General features: G+C 47.3%; 1 protein-coding gene across 3 annotated transcripts in view; it reads right to left on the bottom strand.

Annotated features, from left to right (window-relative positions):
• PDE9A (phosphodiesterase 9A) overlaps positions 1-23322 on the bottom strand; it is a 52422-nt gene that overhangs the window by 13645 nt on the left and 15455 nt on the right. Inside the window, exons 3-9 of one of the 3 annotated variants that reach the window (XM_053936193.1) lie at positions 21550-21627; positions 20664-20707; positions 14019-14073; positions 13113-13183; positions 8378-8462; positions 4168-4249; positions 1901-1975 (exon numbers count right to left, since the gene is read on the bottom strand). In XM_053936193.1, coding sequence (XP_053792168.1) covers positions 1901-1975; positions 4168-4249; positions 8378-8462; positions 13113-13183; positions 14019-14073; positions 20664-20707; positions 21550-21627 — 490 coding nt within the window. Of the gene's footprint in view, positions 1-1900; positions 1976-4167; positions 4250-8377; positions 8463-13112; positions 13184-14018; positions 14074-14258; positions 14334-15633; positions 15731-20663; positions 20708-21549; positions 21628-23322 lie in introns of those variants that run through there. The other 2 variants (XM_053936195.1, XM_053936194.1) reach the window with 2 other exon arrangements.

The following is a 23322-nucleotide window of genomic DNA, read 5'->3' as shown; positions in this document are numbered from 1 at the left end:
TTATATTTATCCAGGGAAATACAAATATAAATCATGGAGTAACAACAGGGCTGACTTCGAGTAATCCAAACAGGAAGGGACTTTCCTGCAAGACCTGAGGGACCATGCCATGAGCTGAATTCTGCTCAGATCACATGGACAGCATTTTGCTGAAAATCCCCTTGTCCTCATAGAATATATGTTTTGCAACAGTTCCATAAAAGACTTTCCAAGACAAGAAACTTTATCCAGAAGTGCTGAATTGCCCTTAGAAAGGCAGCTGTTGCCAAGAGAGCTTTGGGTGAGTGAGGAGGCAACTCTCAGTCCCAAAACTCCTGCCCCTGAACACAGGAGAATCTCGGTTTTCATGTTTATTCTTCTTGGTCAGCAGCAAAAGCTTGAATATGGGACTGCTGTAAGGCTTGAAAAGTGAGAGGGCATTTGAGAAGGAGGACCCAGGCTTGCTGCAAAGCTGTGTTTACTGAGATGCAGCAGAGCACATTATTCATTTGCTTACAGCTGACCGAGGTTTACGACCTGCCTGCCCCACTCTGAGCACGTGGGCAAACACTCACTGCTAAACAAGCACTGTCAGAACTGAAATATTCTCTGTAAACATAAAGCAGAGCTAAGAGGGTGAGATAAAGCCATATGGTGCTCAGCTCACCACAGCTTGTGGGGAATCTCATTTCTGAGCAGACTCCTCCTTGCAGGGCAAGTTGAATCTCCACACCCTCCTGTTTGCCTTCTTCTTGCCACCTGATAATGTTTCCTAGCCCTCTGGACGAGTTACTGTGCTAAAGCACTGTCCCCCAGCCCACAGGAAACCGTGGATAATGGGTTTTGTCTCTCCTCATTCCTTCTTAATAGTCAGAACAACAATAATCCAGCAGTGTTATGGTGCACCTGTCAGACTGTAATTCCCTCTTGCTGCAAAGACCTGACAGGCATTTATGGCCACGGTACAGAGAGGGAGCAGTGGCTGCAGAGCACCTCTGTCCACACAAGGGAAGCTCTCAGCGAGTGGGAGATGGACCTAAAGCCACCAGAGAGCCCTTCTGTTGTTCTTCCAGACACAGGAAATATCCTGAAGGGGATGTGCTGTTCCTGGGGATGGGGTATGGGGTGTTTTTCCTTGTCATGCTGAGCCAGAATCACTCTGAGAAGGTGACTTGGGTGATTGCTGCTGGGGGTGCTGCCAGAACTACCCAAGCCTTCCCCTGGGGAAAAAAAAAACAGTACTAAACCCCTGGCTTAGTCCTGTCCTCCAGTATGTTTTTCTTGAGTGAGATTTGCTGGTACTTGCTAAATCTGGTTTTACATTATATTACAAGCTATCCACTCCTAACATCCTTCTCCTTCACGCTTCTAGAGGACTTTCCAGAACCTTCTACAGATGAACCATGAATAACACTAATAGCAGTAAAAAAAGGAAGAAAAGTAAGCAGTAAGGAGATACTAATTGGCTTTGAATGCAGCCTTGCAACCTCTTCAGAACAAGCTGCAGGCAAAAACCCTCAGCTGAAGGGGTGTGAATCAATGCTGCACCTCTGCCTGCTGCTTTATTGATTTGAGTGGAGTTATTGATGATGTGCTTAAGCACACACTTCAGTGGGGATTGATTTGTTCAGATAAAATGGTATGGAAGAACTTATGTGGCAGTAATGACAGTGCACCAGTTGAGGGACTTCACTGGGAAGAGATTAAAGAGCAAATAAAGAGGAGCCAGGATATGATAAGCAGCATAATCTACCTGGCATCTGCTAGGAAGAAGCACTGCAGTTCTGGTGTGGTACGGAAATAAAAAAAAATACAGAGTAAACTGCAGAAAAGGGGGAAAACCCTGCAAACTGTCTCAAAGGGCTCTTCTGGCCCTACTGGCTCTCAGAAAGTGCCAACCCAGCCAACGTGGCATCCTCACCTCGTTGGGCTCCCAAAGCCAGACGTCAAAAGTTGGTTTCCGCAGAGCCTCGATGGTCTCCTGGGACAGCATGTACTGCAGACAGAAAGGCAGGAGGTGTAAACAAGGGTGTCCCTGCCATGGGAATGCTGTTGGCATGTCCTTGGGGCTCCCAGGGCTCCATGCACGAGGGATTTAGCCACATTTCCCAAGGAGATAGCAAATGATCTCTCCCTCTGGCCAGCCAACCCTCCTCACCCTTCCTGCCAGCTGGCAGCTGCTCATTGGGCCAAAGCCTTGTGGGGCAGAACTTGGGAGAAAAGGGAGAGTGGAGGTGTTAAGGAGGAGGTCACGGCTAAATCCAGCACAGAAAATCAAAGGCACAGGACACAGACCCATCCCTGGCTGCAATGGTTCTGCTGCCTGCAGAGCATCAGCTGCACTCGAAGCTGCCAGTTAGGGAGGGGTGGTGTGAAGTGTCTCTGCTTACAGTGCTAAATTAGCTGGTGGGGATGATATGTTTATTTTCAGATGATTTATGCTCTCATTTCAAGTGTTTTTTCAAGAGTGCCCACAGTTTCAAATTGGTTGTCAGCCTGCAAGATTCAAGTGATTTTTTATCATTACGCTCAGAAGCCTAAAACAAAATCAAGCTCATTCACCAGTTATGGTTGTATAGGAAATGAAAAGAAAAGGAATGTGCAGGGTTAAAAGACATGGGGATATCAGGACTCTATAGATTCATCTTTTCAGGATTATATTCATCAGAATAGATGAATATGAGTTTTGGGACTCAAAACCCTTGTGGCTTCAATTGGCCCATTTACCATGGCTGTCTCTACTTTGGGTTTACTCTCCTGAGCAGGTGAATGACAATTTCTGAGCCATCAAATTGATACTTAATCCAAGGAGGAACAACACAGAAGATTATTTTTTCTTCTTCAAAAGGCAAAGAGTTTTGCATTTGCACACACAATGAACATTTAGTGTGACTTTCTGCAAGGAAACTGCAAATTAGCAGTACAGATTTAGTGTTGCAATGACATCTTCCTTCAGCCTCACTGACATTGGACAAATCCAGCACCTGACAACTGATAAAAAATTTTGCAGATGTCCAAAATTTGCAAAACTCCCATGAGTTTTGGTCTAGGAATAATGCAGAAATACTGCAGTGGGTCAGTGCAACTCTTCGTAGCCTTTATCCTTAATTCAAGATCCTATTGCAGCAGTCCATCAAAGTTTAATCTGACATATATACTTATCAAGGGAAAAAAAACTGGCTTAGAACTGATGTGTTCTGTGAAATCATGTGTTAGTGTCAGGAGCACAAGCCTCCTGGGCAAAAGTTAACTAAAAGAAATAGAAGTCCCAGAGTCTCTGCTTCAGTGGAGGTCACTTTAGCGAGGCAGAGCAGAACAAACAGCAGAATTTACTGCTCTGCTGGGCTCTGAAGACAAATGTGCACAGAGCCACGTCCATGGCACAGATCTGCATCACACAGGACTGTGAGGATTCAGGGTGGCTGAGCCAGCTTTGGTGTGTGTGAGGAGATGCTCATGGTTAAACCACGATTTGCAGATGTGTGAGCTGGTGTTTTGTCAGGGTCTGAGCTGGGCACTGGGCAGGCATAACCAGGCAGCTTTTAACAATTCTTGTGGGCAAAGACTGCTGGTTCTGGGATTCAAGACCCCGTGCTCTTCATGGTTTCAGCCTCATTCATCACTGTGGATATGTACTTGTACTTGCCCAGGAGACATTTTTCTTCCAGCATTACTGTTTTCTCTAGCAAATACACTAACTCATTTTCACAGGGACAATGAATCATTTTGGAGAGAATCCAATGTCGCATTTTCTCTTTGTTTCCCTAGGTGAAGCATCCCCATAAATTACTTTTTAAATTAAAAAATAATCTATTAGGAGAAAACAGGCTGCAGCACTACTTTCAATCAGAACACAGCATTACAGGGTGTTTTTGATTGTTGCTATGAGCGTGGAGAATAAACAAATATAACTAGACAACAGAGCATTAAATGTTGATGAATGCACAATGTTCATTAACATTTCAAACACTAATGAGCTTTCAAGTATTAAAGACTACTGAGAATTGAACTTTAAGTCAACACAGGCAACTGATGGCTTTTTCCATTGGCTCGCAGGAGTTTTGGATCAGACCTTGGATTTAGAATAACAGGGAGTGAATGGCTAAAGAGTCACACATTGTAAAGCAGCACTTGTCAGGGTGGCAGCCATGCAGCAGGAATATGGGAAGAGCAAGGATTTTGTGGTACCTTTGGGTAGGATGGTACATCCCGCCGGGGAGCTGGCCTCTTGTTTTCATCCAAAAAGCTGTACTTGCAGGGACAGTTAGTCCTGAAATGAAATATTCATCTCTTAACATTGAGGGAACAGAAGCACAGTGCCTCAAAAAGTGCCACAAGTGCTCTGGTCTCCCAGTAGCCACCCCGCAGAGAACCACCCCACACCACAGCCTCTCCCTTTCTAATGCAGTCTTGCTCAAAATCCTTTGAAAGTGTGATCCTCCTTAGGATTTTCTCCCCTTGTGCAACACCCCCGTTGCCCTTTCTTGGTCTATTTGCATTTCAAGAGAGAAGCATCTGAATTCAAGCATGTATCCATGGATACCCAACCACTTCTCCTTAAACCAAGTAACTTCAGCTTGCTGTCCATGGCAAGCATCCTTCTCCAGGGCTGCCAGGGACCGTGCTGGCCATGGGCACGGGCACACCTGTGCTGATTCACTGCTGTGGGCACCCACTGAGCCTTGCTGCAGCCCAAGAGAACTTCCACTTTGATGGTGTGACCTCCTTGGCTGCTGCCCCTCGTGTGGGACAGCAGCAGAGAGGCATGGACTTGGCAGACACCTCTGCTTGGCTCCCTGATCCTGGAGAAAGGGAGCCACTGCCAGCAATTACAGGTAATTAACACTTGCCTGGTTATTAACACTGCCAGTTATCTCTGCATATGGAAAAGCCAAGCTGATGCTTTCCCATCTGAGCAGAGGCCCAGGAGGGACCTCATCACTCTCTACAATTCCCTGATGAGGTTGTAGCCAGGTGAGAGTTGGCCTCTTCTCCCAAATGACCTCAAACTGTGCCAGGGGAGGGACAGGCTGGACATCAGGGAGAATTCCTTCACTGAAAAGGTGGTCAAGCATTGGAAGAGGCTGTCCAGGGAGGTTTGGAGTCCCTATCCCTGGAGGTGTCCAAGGAAGGATGTGGCACTCAGAGCTCTGGGCTGGGTGACAAGGTGGGGATCAGGCACAGCTTGGACTCAATGGCCTTGCAGGGCTTTTCCCAGGTCGTTGTCCACATGGACTTTATTAATTCTTGTGCGAGGCTGATCTTCTTGCATTTTGCATTTATAGAGTAATAGAATGGTTTGGGTTGGAAGGGACCTTAAAAATCATCCAGCTCCACCCACCCTGCCGTGGGCAGAGATGCTGCTCACTAGGTCAGGCTGCTCAGGGCCCCATCCAATCTGGCCTTCAGCACTTCCAGGGATTTATCCCTGGAGTCCTAACATTTGGATTATCCTCTCAGTTTTCAAGCCCTCTGCCAAAGGAAGCAAAAATAAACCTCCCAAAAGAAGCCAAGCAAAGCATTCCATTAACTCGGTTTTTGCATTTTTGATTATTATATTTTGCATTGTATCTCTTTTGAGTGATTCTTTTCTCTGTTGGGAATTAGTCCAGGTCTCTTTTCTCCTCTTAACATTGATGTCTGCTGTCATTTCTGGTGGCAGTGTCTGAATCCTGTGAAAGTTATGTCATTTTACAGCTCATGGTGGTCAGCTGACTTCAACCAGCTGCTTTTTCCTGCCCTGTTTAAGGAGATTCTCACTTGATGAAAAGCTGTCTTAATAGTTTCTAAAGCTGTTTCCTCAAAACTCCACTGTGTGGGGTATTAGTAGGATAAAAATAGTGAGATTGGGGCATTCCTTGCCCTAATTGGAGCTGACTGCCAGGGTTAGCTGAGGGTCAGCCAGCTATCTCTAATTCCCAGCTGTAGGAGGATATTGAAGCCTTCATCCCAGCACACTGGGGAACACACCAGAGCCAGGATGCATCAGACCTTCACAAATGTAGAACTGGATCTGCAAATGATCATGATTTTAAATGACACCATGATGCTATTAGCATCTGCCAGTGGTGAGTGCAAAAAGCAGACAAGCAAAAAAAAAAAAAAAAAGCAATTTGAGGAGGATGCAAATGGAGCTGGTTTGCTCTTCTGAACAGAGAGATGTACAATTCACTGTGCTTTTATAAACCTGGCTACTCAGCCCTACTCTCTCATTTGGTAATGTAACAGCAAATATAAGAATAGGTAAACACCCATACAGCTGTGTACACTGTGATCTTATTGAAGGAATACAGGCACTCACAAATATTTATGTACATTAATTCAATTTAGATGGGATCCCTAATTGCAACCACAGTGCATTATCTAGCAAATGACCCTGCACAAGGGATGACAGGTCTAAATGACAGCAAATATATTTCCACTTCCCTGGGATGCCTCTGTTCCCACACATACCTCATGCCAGCAGGAGAGGGTTTGCTTAGCCACCCTGAGGTGAAGCATCCCTAGGCTGGGGTCACCACAGGCTGGTGACCTGGCTGCTGTGGGGCTGTGGTGGCTTGGGAATAAGGAACATCATCTCATTCCTCATCAGCTCCTGATGGGAGCAGCCAAGGAGCATCATCTCCCCAGTCTTGCATCCACATCTAGCTGCTGCTTTGGCTCCCACACCCAGGGTGCAGATAATCATGGGCAGAATTCTGTGCAAGCTGGAGGAGCCTTTGAGCAGCTGAGAGGAGGGAGATGCAGCTCAGGGTAACCAAGAGGAGCTGTGACAGAGCCACGTGGACACAGCACCAAAGTGATGCTGAGCAGAGCGGGAGCAGCTGTGAGTGTGAGCTCAGAGCAAGCCAGGGTGGGTGTCTGTGCCCAGCTGAGCCCACTCCCATCTTTACCACAGCTTTCCAGCCTCACACCCCGTGCTGGTCTCTGGCTGTTGGAGCCTGTCACATCTCACCACCGGCCCTCGGTGAAGGTGACACCCCAGCTGGAGCTGCCTGCACTGAGCAGATGGAACACCTCCCATTCCAGCTTGTCTTGTTAACAGGTTGTTGTTTAGACCACAAAATATAGATTGGAAGGTGACAGGAACTGGGATGGGAGTTAGTCATGGCTGCTGGGACAGTCTCGTACTTCCTGACGTGGTGTGGTGGCAAATGAGTGAACACAAACTTGCTATAACTTCTTTTTTGGAACCTAATTCCCTGTCCACCTGAGCATCACTGTTCATCATCCTCACTGTGCATCACTGTTCAGCTCTGCCAGCTCCCTACTATAGCTGAAGGAAAGACACATGGGCACACACGTTTCTCACATCACACCCAGCACAAATCAGCACACATGCTCTTGCATTTGCTGCCAACATGGGCTTGGATTTTTCTAATGAGATTTCTCCACACACCCCAAAAAGAAATGATCCAAGTGACAGGGCAGACTGCATTCCACCCTGCTGGGATAAATCTGAGGCACACATCCGAGGTTAATAATGTTACTCTGCATTTATGCTAATATGACAGCTGAATTTGGCCTTGGACTTCATGGGAATGAATTATCATTGTGCCTCCTGACATATCTGGATGGCAACATTTATAAAAACGAGTGATTATAAAGCCTGAATCTTTTAGCACATTTCCCATCGCCCTCAGTAGGAAACAGTTTTGATTAAGGGTCAGACAATTTGACCCCGAGACTGTCAAGACAGCATAGTTACATTTGTGGAGAAAAATCCCCTTCACCCACATTTTGAGCAGCATGGTATGTTCCTCTCCAGCAACCTTCCCAGGAGTATTCCCAATCTCAGAGTGAGGATTTGTTTGTCCTACTGGGGCACTTCAGTGACACAGGGGGTGTTTTCCAGCTGAGACCACGCACCGTACAAAATGCAATTTTTTCTGCTGCTGTTTTAATTACAGCAAAACTGAACTTCACCATCACAATGAGCCCCTGCATTAGAATGTAAATTCCCAGTTTCTCATTGAATTTGAAATGGATGATTTATAATAGCATGAGATCATAATTAGAGGATCTGCTACATATTTATTTGGTAATTTCCCAGAATATACTGGAGCTGATTTGAGTGCTAACTGGTTCCCAACCAAAGGCTGCACTGTGCAGAAGTTCTTTTCCCATTCTCTCTCTCTCCCAGTAAATCTGGATGAAGAATTCCCATTCTGTATGATGACAAATAACTCCCAAGACCTTTTTCTCTATTCCCATGGCTCAAGCTAATTTAACTGGTGAATGGCTATAAATCTTCAAATGGTAAATTAAAGCCACTGTCCTTGATGGTTATTGGTTTCCTTGCTCTTTTACTTCTAAGCCCAGGAGATAATTCTGTGGAAATGTTGCATTAGGGTTTGAAACCAGACACTCCTGTGGTTAGGTGCCAAGCAGAACTTACCTGCTGCTCCTTGCTGCCATTTCCTCCCTCATCTTTTTAATGTCACGCTTGCATTTCTCGATCTCCACCACTTTCAGGCCTTCCACTGTCAACAAAGGGAAACAACAGGGCTGTTACCATGGCGAAAAGTCGCAGGGTCTCATTTCACAAAAACCAAATGCAAAATTTCAGCGAGCTCTGCCAGTGGGGTTGTCCAGCGAGGAGCCAGCTCCCACAGGCTGCCTGGGCTCTCCCACGTGCCGCTGCTGCCAAAGCCAGGCGCGATCTTGGAAACCCACGGGAATTCTCTGCTGCCAATGCAGATAACAGCCCCAGCGCTTTAATTCACTCCACGGCTACAACATCTCGGCTTTTCCTCAGCAGCAGGCAGCTCTTCTGGTGCCTTCACTTCTCGGCTCAGAGCAGGAATCAGAGGAAATCCTGAGCAGGAAAAAGCCCCACTCCCGTGATGGGATGATAAGCACGGCTATGCAAACGCATCCCGGTAGGATTAGAATTCCCATTAAGATAAAAGGTTTTAATTCGGAAGTTCATGCAGAGCATTAAGGAGCTCTGAGAGGCATTGCTGGATACAGAACAAACCAAAGTGAGAATGCAGGAGGGAGAGAAAAAATGTTGAAAATTCTACTCTAATGATGTATTTTTTTTTTAACTATTGAAATCCTGTCACATCTTTTTGCCGATCAATTCTGTAATCAAAGGTTATTTCTACATGCAGCACAGAAAATCCTATATTTCCCTTCTGCATGTAATTGTGAGAGCCACGAGGCAAAAAGTTTGATTGCCTTTTTATGCAGCAGGGCACTTTATTCCCCATAGCTGAGAGAGGCCAACGCAGTGAGAGTGTGAGAATAATTCTCCCTTTTCTTTCCCCCTCGCTGAACTGTCAGTGTGATCAAGGACACAGCACCATTTATTACCTCCATGTCGTTCACATGCAATCATTTCACAGCTCATTTGTTTACTGAACTCCTTGTTTGCATGGATGAGCCATGGCTCGGGGAACGTGCCATCGGGAAAATCAGTATTCAGCAACTTTCTTAGAAAATCACAGTCTGGATCACACTTATCTTGAGAGCAAGTGATAAAACCCTGCCTTGAAGGGCACAGCTCTGGAGATAAGCAGAGACCTCAGTTTTGTTTACCTTTATGAGAGTAACAACAAAGATTGCAGCTGGAACTGGGAAAAGGGAAAGAGATGTGTCCAGAATGCCACATATTAGGAGAGGAAAGGGAAAAGGGGGTTAGTTTATGTTTGCTTACAGGGATGCCCTCCTCCTAAAAATCCCATTTAGGCTTTTTTTTTTTTTTTTTTTTGTCTGTCATTGTTACAGGCAATTTCTTTGGGTGATCACAATGTGGTGATGCAGGCAAGCTGCTGTGCTGCTCATTGGATATCTTAGTTCTGGATACCTGCCTGCACTTTTTTGGGTGCTTTGTTCAACAGCTGATGGTCAGCTGTAGCTGACCTGCAGGCCCTGTGCTGCTCTGTACCATACTGGTGCATTCACCTGGGAGAAATTCCATTTGCCAAGATGCCTAATTGGTGGCCAGTGCCTATTTGAAGCAATGGGAGCCAAGCAGAGTTATCAGTGACAGGGAAGTGGGGCAGGCAACTGCAGGGAGAAGAGGAGTTCTGGTGCAAAATGGCAGCCCTGAGCATTTTTTTTTTGTGTTGCATCTCTTTGGTTTTCATCCCAAATCTCTCTAGGGGAGCAGAGAATTTACATAATTATTTTCTTAAGGTAGATGTGAAGTGCTTACAAATTGCAAAGGGTTTTTTGCCAGCTTCCTTATTCTTGTGAGGGCTGCTGTGCAGAGTAAGTCAAGGCACAGGACAAAGCATTCCCAGTGCTAGCTCTGCATGGGCTCATTTTCCAAGGGGAAGTGACAAGCTTTAGCTGGGATTTAAAAATCAGCTAAAAGATTTGGCTCCCTGAAAACACATCTCTGGTGCAGTCTCTGGGCAGGAATGGGAAGGAAGCTGAGAACATTTCATGTGAGGTGCAGATGTAGTGCTGTCATGAACACTTATCCCCACACACATGTCCCCTCTGGGGAAGAAATCCTGGAGAGCACATGTGAAAGTGGTGGAAAAGGGATCTCTGAAGGAGGCAGGAGAAAAGGCAAAATAAAAGCACAATTCTTTCCACATTTGGCTTGCAAATGATAAATGGCCATGTCATGTGCATTGATTAAGGGCCCACTACATTATTCTGCAGCAAGAAATACCTTCTGAAAAGACCCTGTGCTGTCTAAAGAAATCCTTGGGCTGAATCCAGCAGTGAAACACGGCTCTTGGAGCAACCTCTGGGAGCCCAGCTCAAGCAGGGAGGTTGGACACTCCCTCTCTCCCACGGTTTTGCTTCTTAGACATGACAGCCTGGGGAATTATTTCAGAATGCTGCAGACTGGGCTCTGTTGCAAACTCTGGAAGTCTGACTTTGAGCCGACAGGCAGCCCAGGGAGCTCCTTCCCACAGAGTGCTCCATCAGCTGCTGGTTCCACCAGCAGTGGGACCCACTCAGGGAGAGAACCCTCCTTTGGGGAGCAGGGAATTCAGTCCTCCTGCATGGCCCAGCAGCTCTGGGCATGCTGCCTTCCCTAAACCAGCAATAAAGTCCTGGAATGGGCAGGTGCTCAGTCTTTTCCTGCCAGGAAAAGCATGAATGCCTTGGTTATCTCCCTCCTGTGCCATGAGCTGCCAGTGTTGAGAGGCAGAGTGTGTGCCAGGGATCCCAGGGGCTCACCAGAGGCCAAAAGCAGCCCCTAGCTGGCTGGGATAGTTGCTTTCTTGGGCTGCCAAGGGGATACAAAGACCCACAGCTTACCTCATTTGCTCTAATCCATGGCATTTAGCCCTGAGGAGTGGAGCTGGGCAGAAGTTCCACTGAAAATGCAGAGTGACTGAGCTCATTTTACTTTTCTCTTTTTTTTTTTTTGGGGGGGGGTCAAAGAATAAACCAGCAGAGCCTTGGGAGAAGCAGCAGCCAGACAGGGAGGAAATCATACTTGGGCTCCTTTCTGGGGGATAGGCAAGCTGCAGGTTGTCCCCTCAGCACCAGGAGCTGAGGCTGGGGTGGCCACAGGGAGAGGCTTCCCTGCAGCTGCTTTTCAAATAAGGACATTTCTTCCTCTTAATTTTTCCACATGGGAATGGAATTGGTAATGGGATTGGGAAAAAATGGGAAAAAAATGAGAAAGGGGAATGGGAAACTGGGCTGGGAGATGTTCTCCATCAGGCACACCGGCGTGGTGGCTTCTCCTGGGGATGGGGGTTCCACTGGGAACACCGAGACCACCGGGATTCCTGGGTGGGAAAATGGGAAAAATGGGAAAATGGGATTGGAAAAATGGGAAAAGTGGGAGAAATAGGAAAATGGGATTGGGAAACGTGGGAAAATGGAGAAATGGGAAATCCCCAGCCCCTCTTTGTCAGCTGACAAAGGGATCAGTCTCCCTGAGCAGCTGCAGGGTCAAGGTAGCTTCTGGTCAGGGGATGTTTCAGGAACCAGAGACTCTTTTTTTTTTTTTTCCCAGCCAGCCCTAGTGGGAAAGTTCTTTGTGCAGCTCTAGTGCTGGGAAGGGCTCTCCCTGCTCCTGACTTCAACGCTGAGCATCCTCAAGGATGTGGCAGCACCTCATTCATACCCCTTTCCTGCCTCTCTGGGACCTGTGTTCTGCCTAATGTACTGAAACAACTCAGAAACTGCACAAGGGGAAACAAAACCACCCAAAAAAAACCCAGAAAAGGAGCTCATTGACCGGGTGAATTTAATTTGGCTGTTGCACTGTAACAATGCGGTCGTGTTACGGTGCAAAAAACAACTGAGGGAGCTGGGGGTGCTCAGCCTGGAGAAAAGGAGACTCAGGGGTGACTTTATCACTCTCCACAGCTCCTGAGAGGTGCCTGTGGCCAGCTGGGCTTGGGCTCCTTCTCCAGGCAGCACTGACAGAACCAGAAGTCACAGTCTCAAGCTGCACCAAGGGAAATACAGGTTGGATATCAGGAAAAAGTTTCTCACAGAAAGAGTAATAAAGTTCTGGAGTGGCTGCCCGGGAGGTGGTGCAGTCACCATCCCTGGATGTGTTTAAAAAAGCCTGGATGTGGCACTGGGTGCCAGGGTTGAGTTGAGGTGTTGGGGCTGGGTTGGACTCGATGATCTTGGAGGTCTCTTCCACCCCAGTGATTCTGGGATTCTGTGGGGGATGGCACTGACAGCAGAAGGAGGGTGTTACCCCCTGGAATTACAGACCAAATGCCCCAGTGAGGGTGGGATCAGGTTCCCCAGTGTTAGAGGGTCAGGGAGTGCAGAAGGATGCACTGCTGGGTGCAGGGAGGTGACAGACACCTGGGCCATGGGGGACACAGGAAGGCTGGCCAGGGGCTGGGAGGTGCAGATGGAGAGGTGGGTGGTGGTGTCCCTCTCCCACAGAGGCATGGGAACAGCAGGACATGGCCCCAGCCCCAAAGCTCAGTGGAGGGCTCAGCAGCCCCTCAAAGGGAGGACAGGAGGAGCTCTGGATGCTGGCAGCACCAGCCAGCCCACCCTGGTCCCCACATCAGTGCCACCACAGGCTCCCACCATCCCCACGCCTCACCAAGGGCTGACCTGTGGCCTTTGGGGCTCAAAGTTGGCCAAATTACAAGGGATTAGAGAAAGTGGAGGAGCAGGATAGGTCACAGGTCACAAGGCACCCGTTCCCACTGTGATAGGAATAAAGGGACACTCACATTCAACCTTTTTCTCCAGCATTGCCAAGTGATTAGCTACTTCCGTTTTCAGTTCATTGATTTTAAAAACCCTGGAAAGAAAACCCTCATGTATTAATGTTATACATTTAATGCTCTCCCTACCCTAGGTGCTAAGAACTTCTGTCCATATTTGTGTCTCTATGATTGATCTGCCCAGCCCAGGTTTGTCATAAGGAAAAGAAAATTTTCCATGGAAATGCTAACATTGGGGCAGAAAATACACCCAGGTTTAATTTTCAGAAAAATTAACAGGAGATATTTTTTTTTTTTATGGCCCTGGGAATGACCTGTGGCTCTACAACACTTCATCTCCCCCTCTCTCAGCAGTGACTTGCTACTGTATCCCCCAGGGCAGCAAAGTTAAATTGATAATTGTTAAATTGATAATTCATAATTGTCCAAAAGCAGCGTCTTGGTGTCTGCACACTCTGAAACCTCTTCCCCTCCTGTCGAGTTGCACTGGTGATTTGCTGGGCCGTGGTGGGACTGATCTGTCTTATTGAAACCAGCTGGGATTAAATAAGCAGCTACACAGATGTTGAGAAATCCTCTCTGAGGAGAGACATTTTTGGGTGATAAAGGGGAAAATGAAACAAATCTGACGATTTGACTGCTCAACAAAGAAGCATTTCTTTTGCTTCCTAAGAGGGAAGGAGCATTTACTACTTGATCTCCTTTTTAGATCAAAGTTAATCACTGAAATTGCTTTTGGTTTGAGCTACTGTATTGCTGTCAGCAGGAAATAATGTGTCCCAGACCTAAATTTGGCAGGCAGAGTGGGATTTGAAAGATGTCTTAAATGCCCCTCTGCCTCCTGTGAAAATTTCACTTCAGGCTGATAAAAGAAATAGCATTTTAAATTAATAATGATGTTCAGTTTCTTACCTCGAGAACTGCTCAGCAATCTGTCCCAGTAAATTCTGGAACAATTCTTCTTTCTCTGAAAAAAAAAAATAGAAGGAAGACATGATAGGAAAAAAAAAAAAAAAAAAAAGAAAGGAAAGAAGACACCCTCAGCCCTTCTGCAAAGTGGCATCCCCAGGCTTCCAGCTCTGATGGGGAGGCCAAAAAATAGTTTAGGTCCTTTGAAGAGTGACAGGGTTTGGGAATGACTCCTTGTCTCACCTGCCTTCCTCTTCCTGCAGATTACAGCCAGGGTTTCTCAGAAGTTTTATTTTTGGGAGGCTGGGTCTCTGAAAGGTGGCTTGCTTGAAGGCAGCACTTTCTGCAGAGAAGACCTTTCCCAGACCTTGGGTGGCACACCCAGAATCCCAACTGGCTTTTGAAAGTCCCTGCTCACAGTCAGCACCTCTACACTGTGACACAGTGCCCATGGACAACACCACAGCTCATGAACACAAAATAAAACCCAGCTTGCCTGGCAGTTTTATCCTGGAGACCATTTTTTTTTTTTTTTCTGGTGCAAATGCCTAAGGATTGTGCTGCCTTGCATAAACTCCAGGCAAACACGAGATGACAAAGTGCTGTCCCTGCAGAACGAGGTCTGCCCTTCCTGGTTTGTGGGATGGACACAGCAGGGTACAAGTTTCCCAGCCCCTTTTCCCTTGAGAACACAGCTTGGACGGAGCTGCCACAGGGATCCTGTCAAGATCCCATTGTTCCCCCAGTTCCTGCAGCAGTGGCCACACTGGGAGCCCTCGTGGGCTCTCAGGATCTTCTGCTGGCTCAGGAAACTCAGCCTGATGAAGCCCCAGCCTCTTCCCAAGATAATCACAGGATTGCAATTCCCAACACAAGGAAAAGCAAACAATCCCTCAAAGCAGGACCCTGGATTTCAAGGGACAGCACACTTTAGGCAGGAAGAAGTATGACAGCAATGCTTTCCCATCTTTTAGCATGTCCACACAGAGAGGGGAAGCACAAATCACCTTTGCTGAGCCCTGAGATGCTGTTTGGGGATTGTTCCCTCTTTCCCCCAGCTAATGCAAACTGCCCCGAAGTGCTGCAGTGATTCCTGCACTGGGGATTTGCTCAGGGAAAGGAAGCACTGAGTGCACTCATAAACACACTGCAGATTGCAGAACACCTATTTATACCCCACACAGAAACACCCCATGGCATTTCTGCAGACACTTCTTGTCCTTCCCCGAGGGAACACGACGCCTCACAAGTGCAATCACCCAGGCAGAACACATCAGACAGAAATACAGCCCAGCATTTACCAATTATTTCTAAATAATAGCTCTTGTACCTGTTGAAAGGATTTGCAATTCCTCGGGTATTAGAGACCTCGGCAATACTTGTCAAGAGCATTCACATCACTGGCCAAAACAATTTGCCTGTTACCCCCTGTGTCTCAAAACTGGGGCAAGCACTCTGAAAGTCTCAGATTTAATTCCCTCTTTTTTTTTTTTCCCCCTCTTTTTTTCCCCCCAGCGGAGTGGCTAGCAGAGAAAACAGAGATTGCTTCTTCTCACAAAACCCAAGCGCTGAAACAAAGCAAACGCTGCGCCCTATTTAAGAGAGGAGGAAAACTTACCGTGGGCAGCACCTGGGATGGCACAGAGTCCAACAGGGAAAATTAAGCAGAGAAAGCAGAGAAACCCGTGTCCTCTCCCTTCGATGCTGCTCAGCCCTCTGACAGTGGCTGGAGCGTGCCAGAGACTGACAAGTTCCCTATAAACACTGCTCCAGTAAAAAAAAAAAAAAAAAAAAAAAAAAAAAAAAATAGAAACCCAACAATCTTACTTTCACTCCCTCCCCCTGTCAAAACTCACTCGGAGTACTAAGAAATTCCCATCCAGGGAACAGTCAGCTGCAATCTGATGTTTATGGATGTAATAAAAGACTTTCCAAATGAAGATGTATGTTTTTATAACCCTAGGGTGCAGTAAAGATATATGACTAAGAGTGGCAGTTCGCCTCATCTTAAAGAGACAAAGATCCATTTCTCTGCCCTGTTCCTTTCCGAGGGGAAGACCTCTGGTAACCCTGGTTTCTCAAGAAAATGAGACATTGCTCTGACATAATTTAGTCTTGTTTGTCCTCTCCTTTGTAAAACAGGAGGATTAAGTGTGCTTTTGCTCCCTTCATTACCCTCTGCCTTCTTTTTTTTTTTACACCTCTGGGCAGGGCTGAAGCCCCAGGTGCACACAGACACCTTTTCCCTTGGATTACTTCCTTTGATTTGCTGTGATTCCCTCTCTGAAAAGGAAACCCTGCTGCAAGCAGCACTGGCAGCAGTTCTGGGTGCTATGCTGAGGGTCCTGTTGCAGCATCCCCAAAAAACCCCTTTCTTCTCCCCTCACCTCCGACCAGCACTGCGAATGTGCAACATTTACAAATGCAGGTGTTCAGCAAGCCAGGGCTTTGCACAACACTCTGAGTGTGTTGCAGCTTGACAAATGACAATTAGAACCCCCCAGAAGATGCTGCAATGGTTAATGCTGGGCAGGGACAGGCCAGCTCAGGCTTCCCCAGGCTCCCCAAGGCTCATTCCCCGGCTCGCTGCGGGCACAGGCACTCCTGCTCTTTGCCCTATGGCCTCTGCCAAGCTCAGCAGGGAGCTTGGCCAGCACACCGTGGAGAAAGGAGCTGCTCTGCCTCGTCTCCAGCATGTTCTGGGAAGAAAGCAGGTGCAGGGGGAACACGGCGGCAGCATTTTTTCCTGTGACTCCCGCCGCGGCCGGGTGGGAGGCTGGCAGGGAGAGCACACCTTCCCTGCCAGACTGGCACCTGGTGCACGCTGAGCAGCTCAGGTGAGCTGCCCTGGCACAGATGGTTTATCACCCACTGGCAGGCACCCTCTGCCTCGCACCACCCTGCTCAGCTGTACCTCTTCCTGTACCCTCTCACCCTCTGGGATCACGGCCAGGGAGCCACCTCCATCCTCCCACTCTCGTGGCTCCCTTTGCCACCCTGCCAGCCTCAACAGGCTGTGGGCAGGGAGTCTGTGGGGTTGGGAGGGGTGGCTTGGCTTCACCCTGGCTTTTCTGCTTTGGCCAAGCAAGGCTGGGAGGGCACGGGCATCTCCCTTTCCTTGCCAGCATCAGGCTGGTGAATCCCTGCCCTGTTTCTCACAAATGCTTCTGCCTCTGGCTCAGGCTTCTGTCTGCATTTCACTTTGTGTGGTTTGCTTGGATCAGGGCAGTCAGAGTAATTAAAAAAAAACCCACAAAAGCCTCGGGAAGGGGTGAATTTAAAGCCCAAGCCCACACGCATGAATCTGTCATATGGAGATTCATGTAATTCACAGCTCAGGTTAATTTGGGCTGTGGCATGCAAATGCCCCATCAGGTGAGCAATCCCGAAGGAGTTGGCCACATCCCAGTGCACGCATCCATGTGGGATGCACGTAAGGAGCAGCAGTGGGAGGAGGATTTTTCTCTCCCAGTCTCTGCCTCCTCAGTCTTGCCTGAGCTGAGAGCATGAACAAGACTCTGAAAGGAGAAGAGAGAGATGCCAGAATAAGAAGATTTAGACACAGTGACAAGCTTCTGTTGTTTTACCAATACCAAACCACACTGGGGTAGTGAATCATCCAGGGGGAAAATCATCCCTGCAGATCTCTAGTGCAGCCACTGCTGGGCTTTGCTGCCCTAACTTTGGAGCCGTAGGAAAGTCCCTGTCCTGTCAGGACCACAGTGGGTCAGGCTCATTTCTGACCTCCACAACAGCTCCTTTCCCTGCACTGTCAGAAACGCAACAGACTTCAATTTTATCCCTCAAGAGGGTGCTGCTAATAGGCTTTGTTCATTTAATTGTCACCCCTGTCAAATCTATAAGTGCCTGAACCCTACTAATTAGAGCAACAACACAGCCATCAATTTGTGAGCTGTGAGCCAGTTTCACCAGGAGGACACAGACCAGAGCCCTTCTGCTGGTGGGAGGGCGAGGATGCTCACTCAATGGGCTTGGAAATTAAAATAACACAGACAAAAGAGTTTGCCACAGGGGTTTTGATGCTCTGCATGGATAGCCATGAATCTTCTGGTCCAGGGCCATAGGAGGAGGGACAGGATGTGATCCAGCAGCTTCACAGGCTCAGAGCCAGCCAGCTCAGGCCTCCCCTAACCCTGACCCTGATCCTGACCCTCACCCTGACCCTCACCCTAATCCTAACACTTGCAGTCAGCTGACCTCTGACACATCGATGGCTGCTGCATCCAACACTCTCTGGAATAATAATTTTTATTTATTTACAACCCTGTCCTCTGACTATGGCCAGGAAATGAAGAACTGTTTCTCAGCGGGACTCCAGTGGATATCTCCTCTGCTGGATAGAAGCCATTGCTTATGTTTTTCCTCCCTAAGGATTATATTTCCCAGTCCCACCTTTTACAGCCTCTGTTCCCTGTGTCATTCTCCTGCAGCTGCCTGGGAGGCTGCTGAAAGAGGTGCATTACCTCCCACCACTGGGAAAATTGGGGTGACCTCCTTTTTGGCACCTATTTGGATGAGCTGCTTTGGGAAGCAGAATGATGCAGGCAGAGTTGTGTGAGAAGTGAAGAATAGAACAGAGCTGTTTTGGTTTGGGTTTTTTTTTTTTTTTTTTTTTTTTTGTTCTTTTAATGAAAAGGAACAATTTCTCACTCTGTTTATTCTTCCTACTGTCAGCAAAATGTCAGGAATGCTTAAGATTAATGACAAACCATGTGAAAGAGAAAAAGATACCAAGGAACATTAGTTCCATCACACTCAGCTCAACTTTCTTCCTCTTTCCATAGCAGACTCTGTCTTATGTTTTGACAATCTATGGCCAGAATTTTTCTTGCTCTTTTCAGCTCAGATCATTGGAAATCCTTGTTTTATGAAATACAGGGAGTGAAGAGAGATCTTGCTGACACAGTGAGCTGTGCTCTGCACAAAGCAGAGCCATGTGCTGTCAGCTGGGGATGAAAAATGAGGGCCTTGGGAGGGTGTGAAAAGTCATCCATGGTCCTATAAAAATATACTGTTAGCTTCATGTTAGGGGAATAAAAAAAATACATTCAAAAAGGAGTATATTTTCTAGAAAGCCCCTCAATCTGCTTCCCAGCTGGTATAACTCATTGGCATTCCCTGCTGGAGCCATGCTGGCCCCATTGCTCTGTCATGGGGCAGTTGGAGACTGGTTACTCACAGCAGCTGGGACACAGAGCCACGTGCCCCACCCCACCTTTTCTGGTGTGATAATGCAAACAGTAACCCCAGACCAGGAGAGTGATGCTGCTGCAGCAGGGTTTGCCACAATAAGGAAATAGTTTGGCAAGACAGCTTCTTCCCCTTTGCAGTCACATGTGTCCCTTGGCTGTGACTACCTCCTTCTGGCAATCACTGACATGGGATTTGTTTATGGCTTGTTACAAATCTCGCTGTGGGTGGGTTCTTCCCTGTTCCCTACCCTCTGTGTTCTCTTTGCTCTCTGTTCACCTTTGCTCCCTGCATGCACGATCTCCCTGCTGTTGCCTCTCTGTGTTCCCCACATCCTCCTTTCCAGATGTTTCTGCCAAGGCAGATGCCTCAGAGAACAGCCTCAGTTCCCTGTGCCTCCCCTTCTAGAAGACACAGTGCTGTCAGACACTCTGTTTCCATCCATCATTCAGGACCCCAAGCCAGAAGACGAGGGTGGGACCACCAAAACATCATCTCTCCTATCCCAACAAACTCACCTGCTCCTGCACACCACTTTTTCCAGCCCCAGGCTTTCTGTCTCACACCCGTTCTGCATGTGCACCCTGTGTTTCCAGGACAATCATAACCTCTTGCCCTTTGTCTCTCCTATCTTCCCATTTGACTGCTCCAAGGAGTGTCCCCAGCTGATGTCTCCTCTCCTGCTGCAGCCCTGCCAGCCTCTCCCTGTGGCTCCAGGGTGTTCAGGCTGCCCTGATATGAGTGGCAGGAGACTCTGCAGCTGCACAGATGAGAGAAACCATGAGCCAGATGCTCACAGGAATTGCCCCAAGCCAATGTTCTGCTCCAGTGTCTGAGAGCATGATACTGACAGCAAAGAGAAGTGGGAGGAGTGGCACTCCAGCCCTGCCTGTGGCTGGGGAATGTGCTCCAGATGTGTTCTTTCACCCAGGCCCTCTTTAATCTTGTCAGGTGAATTTAAATATTTATCACACTTAGAGCTACCATGCCCACAACAGAAATTATGTTCTCTCCTCAGCCATTTGGAAATAACATGAGGCTCAAATGTTGTGCTCAGCTTTCCAGCAGAGGAATGGGCAGGTTAACAAAACACTGCAGGACAGGCTGTCATTTGTCTTGCCTGAAGAAACCTCACTGCTCCATGCAAGGCTTTCCCCAGGGCATCAGGAGTGCTGAGTCAGACCAGAGCCAGGCACAGGGAAAGTCCCCTGGACTCTGACATTCACCTGATCCTCAAATTCATGGAAATTCAGGCACATTTTTTAAGCTTTCCTGCAGAACACTGTCATCAAACACTTCTTATTCTGCTGCAGAAGAATGACACCAACAACTTTGGGTTTTTGCGTCATGGCCACATAATTTCTACATGCAAATGTTTGCAAATTCAGCTTTACTTAATTCAGTTTTAGTAGATTCAGTTCAAAAAGGTCATTTTACCTGAGAGCTGCTCAGTCATAACTGGTATCACTTTGTATGGAGACCTGGAAGAGCCACAGAGGGTTGATGTTAGCAACACTCAAAATGCAGTTTGCATTTCACATCTGTACTCCCTGAGAGGTACAAAGAAGTATCTGAAGATATTCTAAGATTCCTTAAAACCTGTGAGTAAGCAATGGGCACTTTTTCTGAACACACAACCCTCTGATTAACAGAGAATTTAGAAACAGAATGATTAGATTTTCTGATTTAGAAGCAGAATCATAGAACCATAGAATGGTTTGGGTTGGAAGGGACTTTAAAAATCATCCAGTTCCAGCCCCTTGCTATGGGAAGGGACACCTTCCACCATCCCAGGCTGCTCAGAGCCCTGGCCTTGAACACTTCCAGGGATGGGGCAGCCACAACCTCTTTTTGCTCTGTGTTTGTGCACTGTCCTGTGCAGGAGCTGCTGGGATTGCACCACACAGTATCAATAAGAGCAATGGCACTGAAATGTCATAATGAAATATGGGCCAAAGCCAGCAATGAAGAGACCTAAACTCATTACAGGCTTTTCAAGTAATCTGCTGGTTGTGCCCTAGCAGAGCAATCAGGAATGGGGGAACAACAGAGCTTTGACAGCAAACAGGGAGGGATGGGAACAGATGTTGTACATTAAACACCTAAAAGCAGTATTTGTTTTCCTCTCAGACAATTACTCCTGCTTTAACAAGTAAAAATCTTCCAAACCAGCACTCGTGTTACAGGCCAGCACACATTTCTCCCTGCCATCCCCCTCCCTCTGCTCACCTCCCACTGCACACAAAAGGCTTCTGCAGGCAACCACCTCCCTTGCCCTTGGGCCTGAGCCTGTTCTGGAGGAGCAGGTGGCAGCAGGGCTCACCTCTCTGTGTTTGCAGGCATCGTGGGATCAATGGACACCATGCAGTTGTCTGCTGTCAAAAGGGAGATGGTTGTGTTCCTGAAAAGCAAGTTCCAAAGAGGGTTATTTGACCTAGAAATGCCAGCTGGAATTCTGTGCTGCTCCATGTGATGCAGAGCCCTCTTCCCTCCTGCAGATGCATCTTTTCTCCTTGCTCCTGGCCTGGCACCTCTGGTACCTCAGAGCAGAAAGAGTCAAAGCCCAGGGCAGGGTAGGCTTGATGCTTGACCCATGTAAAATGTGAAGTGTGATAATTTTTGATCTCAGAGCAGACCTTGCTTCTTGCTAATTCCTTTATTCTCTTGACTCACTGAATAATAAATTGTGTTTAAAAATTTGTGTATTTTGTGATACATTGACTCAGCAGCTATATATTGACTCATACCATACAAATGACTTTTGGTGCTATGAATGTCTTGAAATTATTTAGTTACTCATTTACCAAAACAAACAAAACAAATATCTTTCTGAATATGGGGTATTTTTCTTTTTTAATTACTGTGCTAAAGGTGATCTCATAGACTCAGATGTAAACCTTGAAGGTTTACTTTGGCTCCAGGATCCTGGTTGAAATGCAATTTTCCTTTGAAAATCTTCTGATGAAAATAAAATGCCAAATATGCAGTGAACACCCTGACTGTGAATGATTAAAACTGCTGAACAAAGTTTCCTGGGTGATGGAGTGGAAGTCTTTAACATCATAGGAAAATGAGAGTTATTAACCTCTCTAATGTCAAATGGGAGGAAATAGAGCAAACAGCAAAGGGCATTAATTCTGTCCAGCAGCTTATGCAAATTCAATTTTATCTTTCAATCCCCAGAGCTGGAGTCATGCAATAAAACCATGATTAAAAGACTGGCTTATTTTTCTCCTGCACTTTTCCTGTATTGTAAAGTTGTGTGTCCAGAGATAAAGACTTTGCCTTATTGCATCCAGCCTGTGCTGCATGAGGTCCTTATGGAGACAGCAGATTCCCCCTTCCAGAGGTGATTTAGGGTTCTAGAGATGATTTTGGGTTCTAGAGATGATTTAGGGGCTTCCCTCCCCCTGCTCCACTGCCTGGAGGTGTTGCAGAGGTGGATGGATGGATGGATGGATGGATGGATGGATGGATGGATGGATGATGGATGGATGGATGGATGATGGATGGATGGATGGATGGATGGATGGATGATGGATGGATGGATGGAGGATGGATGGAGGATGGATGGATGGATGATGGATGGATGGATGGATGATGGATGGATGATGGATGGATGGATGGAGGATGGATGGAGGATGGATGGATGGATGATGGATGGATGGATGGATGATGGATGGATGATGGATGGATGGATGGATGGATGGATGGATGGATGATGGATGGATGGATGGATGGATGGATGGATGGATGATGGATGGATGGATGGATGGATGGATGGATGGATGGATGATGGATGGATGGATGGATGATGGATGGATGATGGATGGATGGATGATGGATGGATGGATGGATGGATGGATGGATGGATGGATGGATGATGGATGGATGATGGATGGATGGATGGATGGATGGATGGATGGATGGATGATGGATAGATGGATGGATGGATGGATGGATGGATGGATGGATGATGGATGGATGGATGGATGGATGGATGGATGGATGGATGGATGGATGGATGGATGGATGGATGGATGGATGGATGGAGGATGGATGGATGGATGGATGGATGATGATGGATGGATGATGG

This window comes from Vidua chalybeata, chromosome 2 (assembly GCF_026979565.1).
Source record: "Vidua chalybeata isolate OUT-0048 chromosome 2, bVidCha1 merged haplotype, whole genome shotgun sequence".
Classification (NCBI taxonomy): domain Eukaryota; kingdom Metazoa; phylum Chordata; class Aves; order Passeriformes; family Viduidae; genus Vidua; species Vidua chalybeata.
Note: the sequence above shows the minus strand (reverse complement) of the source record. Positions and strands in the feature narration are given on the sequence as shown.